Below are 8,894 nucleotides of genomic sequence, written 5' to 3'. Positions count from 1 at the left end.
GAGACCCTGTCTCAAAAAGACCAAAAAAAAAAAAAAATAATAAAAAAAATAAATAAATAAATAAGTACTCATTGTAAATTTGATAAAGTGCTTAAATTATGTGACTCACAATATCAGATTATTCAAATTAAAAAATTACATTTGGGCCATATTTTAAGCATCAGAGGTTGGAGTATAGTCTTATCTAAGAGAGAAATTAAATATCCCTAATGTAGGTAAAATAATACTTTTAAAGATTAAGATTTCATTGCGGGGCTCAGTGGTTAAGGGCACTGGCTGTTCTCTCAGAAGACCCAGGTTCAGATCCCAGCACCCACATGGCATTGACAACTGTTCGTAACTTCAATTCCAGGGAATGTGATGCTCTCTTCTGTCCTTCATGGACACTGCACAACATGGGTCCACTTACACACATGGAAACATAACACTTATACACATAAAATAAAAAAATAAATAAAAATTTAAAAAAAGATTTCATTGTGAAGCTGATGCTTAAGTTGTATATTGAAGGAATAATAGACATTTATTAAGAGAAGAAGGCCGGGCATTTTGACAAGGGAACAACACATACACAGATACAGGGTTTCAAAATTACTTCATAATGGTTCCAATGAAAAATTAGAAACAAACAATTCAGTCTAACTGTAACATAATGTCACACAGATTGGGGCAGTGCTAGGAAGTCTACTGTGTTGTCATAACAGAGCACGTGCTTTCTAGTGGTGACAGCAGAGAGCTTCACATGGTGAGCCTTCATTTGAGAGTGGTATGCAGTATTTCTGGGGTGGTCTTACTTTGTAGTTGCTGATTAGACTTGTGAGCCCTAACCCACCTCTGTGACATGTGCATTAATCCCTTCAAGGTTGTTCCCTGTGACCTAGTTACCTCCCACTGGGGCTCCCCTCCTCACTATCTCACTACCTCTCAGCATGGTCACAATGGGGACAGACTTCTAGTATGTATGTTCTTTGGGGGAAATACTCGTACCATATCCAGAACATAGCAAATACTCTATAGGAGGGAACAGAATAATGAGAAAAGCACAGTGAGATGGCGTGGGCCTGGGCTGACGCAGTGTGGGTGTGGAAGTGAGAGTGCCCATCTACTGTCTGACTGCGGCTTCAGCTCCCCACCCTTCCTGCTTTCTCTAAACCTCTTTCACAAGACAATAGGGAATTAAGGACAGGGTCAACATTTGAAAATATGTTCTTTATGTTTTTACTTTAGTAAGTTTTAATGAAAACTTTGCAATAAGTCCACTATTAGTTATCAAAGGGCAGGATATGTTTTATAAAGTAAAAATGGTTGAGATTTAAATGATTGAGTCATTTTTCAGTGCATGCTAAGCTTTTAATGTAAATTATTTCATTTGTAAATATTGGCTTAATCTTGTATGATCATATTACTATCATTAACTTAAAAGATAAGAATTTTTATTTTAAGAATATTTTATTTTTATTTTTTGTGTATGAGTGTTTTATCTGTAAGTGTACCATGTGCATTCAGTGCCTATGGAGGCCAGAAGGAGGCTTTGGATCCCCTGGAACGGGACTTAGAGATGGTTGTGAGCTGTGGGTTCTAGGATCTGAACCCAGATCCTCTGCGAGAGCAGCCAGTGCTCTTAACTGCCCCAAGAAATAGTTTTAAAAGATTAGATGTGATTAGGAATGAAGACTAACTCCTAAAATCCAAGCATTCAAGAGGCTGAAGCAGGAGGATTTTCATGAGTCTGAGCCCAGCTTCGGCTACAGAGTGAGTCAAAGGCCAGCTTGAGTTATTTAGTGAGGTCATTTGCATTGGGGTTTTAATTATATGTTATGTAGTAGTCCATTTTTCACTTTGTTTATCAGAATTAGAGAAATAAAGTAGAACTCTAGAGAGGATTTGTTGAAGTATGACTCTACCACAGGCCAGCACTGAAACCAGGAATCGGTAGCCAGGATGAACTTCAAATCCCATCTCTTCTTGTGTTGCTCAAAGAACCCAGGGGACAAAAGAGCAGCTGCAGAAACGTTCACTCTTCCCTTTGCCGCAGTCTTGTAATGCTGCTCAGCCCGGCCTTAGGAAAGCCGCCTTAACCTTAGGGGTTGCTGGGCTTGTAGCCTCCACTGCTGTCTCTTGACAACGTTCTGTTACTGTTTGAGGAAGAGTGTTGGTGAGTAGAGATAAGTTCTTGGACGAGCCCGTCTGTCTCCGTTCTGCTGGCCCTAAACATTAAACATTTTAGGACAACACAGCGGAACGAGAGGCCCTTTTCACTTTCAGGGTTCTAATCATCAGGCATCTTTTGGGGGCATCTCAAGGTTGGCATTTGCGGGCTCTTCGTTATAATCATTGTTTGGCCTAGGTGGTGTTTTAGTATGTCCCCAGATAGGTCAGTGTTTTGAAATTATCTTTATCACAGATTACACAAATGTACTTGATCAGTTTTAAACTTCACAAGTCTTTTTAAATCAAATTTTCTAATCTTTATTTTACCTTAAAATTAATTTTGATGATCCTACTGTTTCAAGGACTGTATTATGGTGATTTTTAAGACCTATGTTTTGTATAAACAAATTAAAATGTTTATTTTTCCATGTAGATTTGAATTCTGTGAACCTGCGTTTGTGGTTGGTAATTGCCTCCAGATAGCGTCTGATAGTCATCAGTATGATCGAATTTATTGTGGAGCTGGAGTCCAGAAAGACCATGAAAACTACATGAAGATTCTACTCAAAGTTGGGGGCATACTAGTTATGCCTATAGAGGATCAGGTACTTAACAGTGGGCAGTATTGCTCTTGTGACAGGGAGGATGCAATTCAAGAAGAAATAACGTCTTCACAGATCTGTGTATGTGTGTAGGAAAAAGTTTGAAACAGACTCTTAATTATTTAAGCAAAGCAAATGTAGAGGCTTCTGCAGTGTTTGGGGGGGACTTGAGCTTCACTTGGGCTAGTCCTGTCCACTGTGGAGGTCAGAAAGCTGCTCCCAGCTTCCTCATCTGAGAAGTGTACAACCCCCCCCACCCCCACCCCGGTTTAGTGTGTGTCCTCTGCCAACTGCTCTGTGAACATGTTGAGAAGTGCTTAAAGTGCTTAACTTTTTAAAAAGTTTTATTCTCAGCTGGGTATGGTAGGGCTTGCTTTTAATTCCAGCACTCTGGAGGCAGAGGCAGGCAAATTTCTGCTAGTTCAAGGCCTGCCTGGTCTACATAGTGAGTTCCAGACCAGCTGAGGTTACAGGAACACCCTGTCTCAAAAAGACCAAAAAAAATTTTTTTATTCTCACTGTAGCCTCAACTGGCCTGGAACTTGCTATGTAGACCAGGCTGACCTCAATCTCACAGATTTGCCTGCCTCTGCCTCCCAAGAGCTGAGATTAAAGGTGTGCACTACCGCACCTGGCTATTCAGTACTGTTACACGGATTTGAAAATACTATTCAGCTATTTATGAGCAGTATTAATTTTTATTTCTTGACTTTGTTTGAAATTATTCAGTGTAATAAATGAGATACTAATTTGCTCAGAAAGGAGGATCATTTAAAACCAAATTACCTACCTTTAATATTTATAAAAATACATTTCAAAGAAATATGATCTTTAATACATTAAGTTAAATTTTAGATGTTTAAGACACTTTTCTATTTGTGTTGTAGAACTAGGTTGGCTATGTTCCCTGAGACCCAGAATGTTGCTTGTAGAGCTTACCTCAGGGGTCCATCAGCACTCAGTGGATCTCACTTTCACCATGTACCATGTTTGACAGCAGATTTTTGGTTAATTATTATACAGATAAAAAAGTACTCATTAGAAAATGTTCCTGGAGGAACTGGGGATGTGATTCAGTGGTAGAGGTCTTGCCTCACATGTGAGGCTCTGAGTTCATCCCCAGCACCACACACACACACACACACACACACACACACATACACACATAGCTTCTTGAATTACTTGAATATTTACAAGGCTTAGACTTCTAGCTAAACATTTATTTTTGTTTTCCTTTATGATGTTTTGTTTGATTTTAAAGATTTGTTCTTTTATTTATGTGAACGAGTGTGTGCCTGCATGAGTTCATGTGCACCATGTGTGCCTGCGTGAGTTCATGTGCACCATGTGTGCAGGTGGCTGCAGAGGCCAGAGAAGGCATTGGGTCCCCAGAAGTTGGAGTTACAGGTGGTGAGCATCCATGTGGGTGCAGGAGCCAACCTGACCGCTCAAGAGCCGTAAGCCCTCTTCCTGGCTGAGCTGTCTCTCCAGCCCCAGTGATAGGCCTTGAGATTATTTTTCTTTTTGTTGAAGTCAGGATCCTGCCATCTAGCTCAGGTTAGCCCTGTAATTCAAGCTGCTTATGTTTCAACATGCTCCTGCTGGGGTTATAGCCTTGTGCCACTACACCTGGCTGTTCGCAGATATTTAAAGGTTGCTTTCTTAAGATTGTATTAAGTATTAATGATACATAGTTATAAAACTATCAGTTACAGTAGTAGGCTTTTTTCCTAGGACTGTTGATACTTGCTGAGTTGATAGTCTGAGAGAGACAGAATGAGAGAGAGACAGACAGACACAGACAGACAGACAGGCAGACAGGCGTGTGGAGGTCAGAGGACAACCTACAGGGGTTTGTTTTCTCCTTCTACCATGTGGGTCCCCAGGGATCAAACTTAAGTGTTAGGCTTGGTGCCAGGCACCAGCCATTCTGTCTGGCCCTGACTGTATTTATTTGTGAAGTATCAAATTGAGGATAGGATTAGAACATTTCTGTGATAGAAGAGCATAAAGCCAGCTTGTGGAATAGTAATGAAAATATGAATTTGTTAATATAGTGCTCTAAGCAAGTGGACCTGTTTCAGAGGTTTATTTGGGGAGGCAGCTGCCTGTGTGGTCTTACTGTGGTACATGTAAAGACTCTGAGACCTCAGGTGTGACAGGCTTACCTGTTTGCATTGAAATGTCCATCTTGGAGCTGGAGAGATGGCTCAGTAGTTAAGAGTGCTCATGAGGACCAGAGTTCAAATCCCAGCACTCATGTAATAAGGTGGGCGTTCTGTGAATACCTGTTACTGCAGCCCCAAAGGATCTGATTCTTTTGGTTCCACTTGTGCACATGTCCACATATGCTCACACACACATACACACGCCCACACACACTCCTAGTTGTTTTTAAACCAACTTAAATGGCAGATGTATTTTTATATTTTAAAATTTATTCTTTGAGAATTTCCTACACACATAATATTTTATTTCCATCATGCTTACTTCCTGTTGTTCCCCTTAACTCCTCCCAGATCTTTCCCCCATGTCTTCCTCCCAGTTCATGTCTTCTTTTTTCTTTTTATTTAAAATAGGTAAATAAATAACCCTCTGAGTCCAGTTAGCAGTGCCATATACTCATGTCCTAGAAGCCATCAATTGTCAAGAGCCCCTCAGCTACGAGTGGAGCTGGAGCCCCTCCTCTCACCTAGATTGGAGCTAGAGGACCCCCTCACCTAGAATGGAGCTGGCGGTCCCTCCTCAGCTAGGAGTGGAGCTGGAGGCCCTCTCTTCCTCAGCTAGGAGTGGAGCTGGAGCCCCTCCTCTTACCTAGAATGGAGCTGGAGGCCCCCTCCTCACCTAGAATGGAGCTGGAGTCCCCCTCCCCTCCCCTAGGATGGAGCTGGAGGACCCCTCCTCACCTAGAATGGAGCCGGAGCCCCTCCCCTCATCTAGGATGGAGCTGGAGGCCCTCTCTTCCTCACCTAGGATGGAGCTGGAGGCCCCCTCCTCTCACCTAGAATGGAGTTGGAGGCCCCTCCTCACTTAGAATGGAGCTGGAGCCCCTCCCTGCTCCTGCTGGAGTGCTGCCTGGTTTGATTCATGGGTGTAATCGTCTTGCCACATCCAGAAAATCTGTTTCTTCTCAGTCTTCCCTTCAGGACTTACAGTCTCAGCCTGTCCTCTTACGAGATGTTCCCTGGGTTTGGGGGTGAGGGGTAGGCTATAGATGTCCCATTTATGGCTGAGAACTCCACAGATACTTAGTCTTTGCACTTTGACGAATTTTTCTTCTGTCTTAACTACCGTACAGTGCACAAAGAGGACTGAGCTGTGCTGATCTGTGGGTATAGAGATGTGTATTGAGAAGGTAGTTGAATACTATGTCCATTTAGCAAACCAATAGTAGGCTCTCCCCCAGACCCTATAAACTCCCTAGTCATGGGGAGATTGTTTGTCTAGATTTAGAGGCATGGATTTCCTTCCTTGGGAGTGGATGGCAGGGATTTTTCATGCCTGTATTATAATAAACACACACATGGAAACGACTTGGTTGCATTTAAGTGTTACATATTTCTCATTAGCAGTGGCTCCCTTCCGATGTTTTTATTAAAGTACTTAGAGTGTTACATTTTTCCTGCTTCACTCTGCCTAGTTGACACAGATCATGCGCACTGGACAGAACACGTGGGAGAGTAAGAGCATCCTTGCTGTTTCATTCGCACCACTTGTGCAGCCAAGTAAGAGCGACAGCGGCACGCCGGATGCTGTGGGACTCCGTAAGTCAACCTGGGGTTGTCAGATCGACTCTTAGTTACAGCATTTAATTCATGCTTTTGGATTTACTGTATCATATAATCACACACAGTGAATGGATTAGTACAGTGATGTGGTGGAAACTCTCTGGCTATACGGAGAGCCTCTAGATAAGTTTGGAAGGAAGGAGGGAGGGAGGAAAGAGAGAGTCATGGAGGGCTGAAGGAGGGAGGAAAGAGGAAGGTGTTACTGCTGAGGCGAGAGCTGAACTGTGATTGGAATGCTATCAAGGAACTTACTGCCAAGATTTCATGGCAGCATATTTTTTATTTTGTTTTGTTTGTTTTGGGGGCAAGAGCCTCACATACTGTATAGCTGGGGATGGCCTTGAACTCCTGATCCTCCTCCTATGTCTTACCTACAGGTGCTGGCATAACAGGCATGTGCATTTTTCCTCCAGAGAGATAATGACTACAAAAAGTTTTAGGCTAATAAAGAACTTGGTAGTTGCCAGAACCAGGAATAAGTTTTCAAGGCTCTGGAGGATGGAGTATCATTGGAAAAGGGGGAAATAGACCAGTTAGGAGTCTATCCATGGAGAGACTGGATAAGGGTATGTCGTCTGTTAGCATACAAGTGTCAGGTAGCCATTTGGGTGCAAACTTACATCACAATGGAAGCATTAGTTGAGAATCCTGTATAAAGGTGGTGCTTTAAGCTGTGCTTGGTTGGGAAATGGATGAAAGTACCTAATGGAAAGTGGTAGAGAAGAGGTGTTTGTGTCGAACCTGTGACCCACAGATTTAAAGATAAAACTCATTAGTGAAAGAGGGGATGGAGAGATGGCTCACAGGTTAAGAACACTGGTTGTTCTTGCAGGAGACCCAGGTTTGAACCCCAGCACCCACATGGCAGCTAACAGCTGTCCGTAACTCCAGTTCCAGGGGATCTGACAGCCTCTTCTGACCTCCGCGGGCTTTGCATGACACAGATGTACTTACCCACATGCAGGCAATACATGCATACAGATAAAATTAAAAAAAAAAATTTTTTTTTAAAGTTAAAATTCTTTACAAAAGATGAACTTCTTGATTTAATTAGCTTTTATTTCACAGGGATCTAGCTTTATACAGAGTTCATTTTTTTCCTAGTATTTGTTTGACCTTCATTATTGACCTCAAATGGACCTTCATTTGAGCCATCTGACTTTGAAACTTTTTTAAATGATTGAAAAATTATGAAGTAATATTTCTAAACTGCTTGGCTTAGTGTGTGGCCTGTAATTGGTTAGTAAGAAGTAGTGTTGAAGTTTGGGGAAGTTTAGTGGATCACACTAAAGTTCTTACCATTTAAAGAGTGGACTTAGAGGTCAGGGAACTATAGATTACTTTGCCATCTTGATTATCAAGCAGTCACTGAGAGGGAAGAAGCTTAGGGTCTGCATCATTTCATTAGATTGACCCACTCAAGTACAGGAGGCACGTATACAGGTGAACAGAGCCCAGACAGTGTGAAGGAGTCCTGTGGGAGCATGGAGGACACATGCCCACGGGCCAGTGTGCTGTAGGAAATCCCTCATTTGAGAGTCCTTCTTCCTAGATGTGTGGAGATGCATACTGAATACACTTGTTCTAACAATAAGTATTAGACAAAGCAAATCAAAAACATATAACAGGAAAGCTAAAAATCAGAATGGTTATAGAAAGATAAGATGCATTCTGTTAGAAATGTGAAGTTACTGGGCAAAGTTAATACTATTTCAAACTAGTCAAAAAAGGAGTATGTGCTAGTTATCTTCTGGGACACAGAAGGTGTACAGCAGAGTCAGGAGTGTCACTTGTGTCTGCTCTATGACGGTTTCTGTGAAGTCTGCTTTCAGTAGACATACATGCTCATTCTAGCATCGTGTACCAGACCATACCATTCTGTAGTTACTGTCACTGCCTTAAATTCCATGCTAGCAGTAGGAATAAAAGCCTACAACTATTTTCCCTCTCACCTTTCAAACATTACCATCATGGCAATTTATGACACGTTGGTGTATTGTAACCAAATGGAAGTAATAAAAAATTCTCTGGCACAGGTTGCCTGTGGCAGTGGCCTTACCATATACCCTAGAACTAGGCACATTGCGTACATAAGCATGCTTCTGTCTTGCAGTCCCTTCTGAAGTTTGATGCAGTAGCCATTTAAGTGCTTTACTTTGTAACTCATACTGATAAAAGCTTCCATCAGTCATCATTTTCTTTCTTTTTTTTTTTCTTTTTCTTTTTAAGACAGGGTCTCCTTGTAGCTCCAGCTGGCCTGGAACTCCCTATGTAGACCAGGCTGTCCTGGAACTCACAGAGCTCCGCCTGCCTCTGCCTCCCAATTGCTGGGATCAAAGGTGTGTGCCACCAC

General features: G+C 42.1%; 1 protein-coding gene across 9 annotated transcripts in view; it reads left to right on the top strand.

Moving 5' to 3' along the window:
- The window catches only part of Pcmtd1 (protein-L-isoaspartate (D-aspartate) O-methyltransferase domain containing 1), a 93,096-nt gene that overhangs the window by 75,477 nt on the left and 8,725 nt on the right, over positions 1-8,894 (top strand). For all 9 annotated transcript variants that reach the window (XM_008840896.3, XM_029567272.1, XM_029567273.1 and 6 more), the window contains 2 exons: positions 2,585-2,756; positions 6,394-6,517. In XM_008840896.3, the coding sequence (XP_008839118.1) occupies positions 2,585-2,756; positions 6,394-6,517 (296 nt within the window). The remainder of the gene's footprint in view (positions 1-2,584; positions 2,757-6,393; positions 6,518-8,894) is intronic.

The sequence above is a fragment of the Nannospalax galili genome, unplaced genomic scaffold, assembly GCF_000622305.1.
Source record: "Nannospalax galili isolate Female #2095 unplaced genomic scaffold, S.galili_v1.0 scaffold639, whole genome shotgun sequence".
NCBI lineage: Eukaryota > Metazoa > Chordata > Mammalia > Rodentia > Spalacidae > Nannospalax > Nannospalax galili.
Note: the sequence above shows the minus strand (reverse complement) of the source record. Positions and strands in the feature narration are given on the sequence as shown.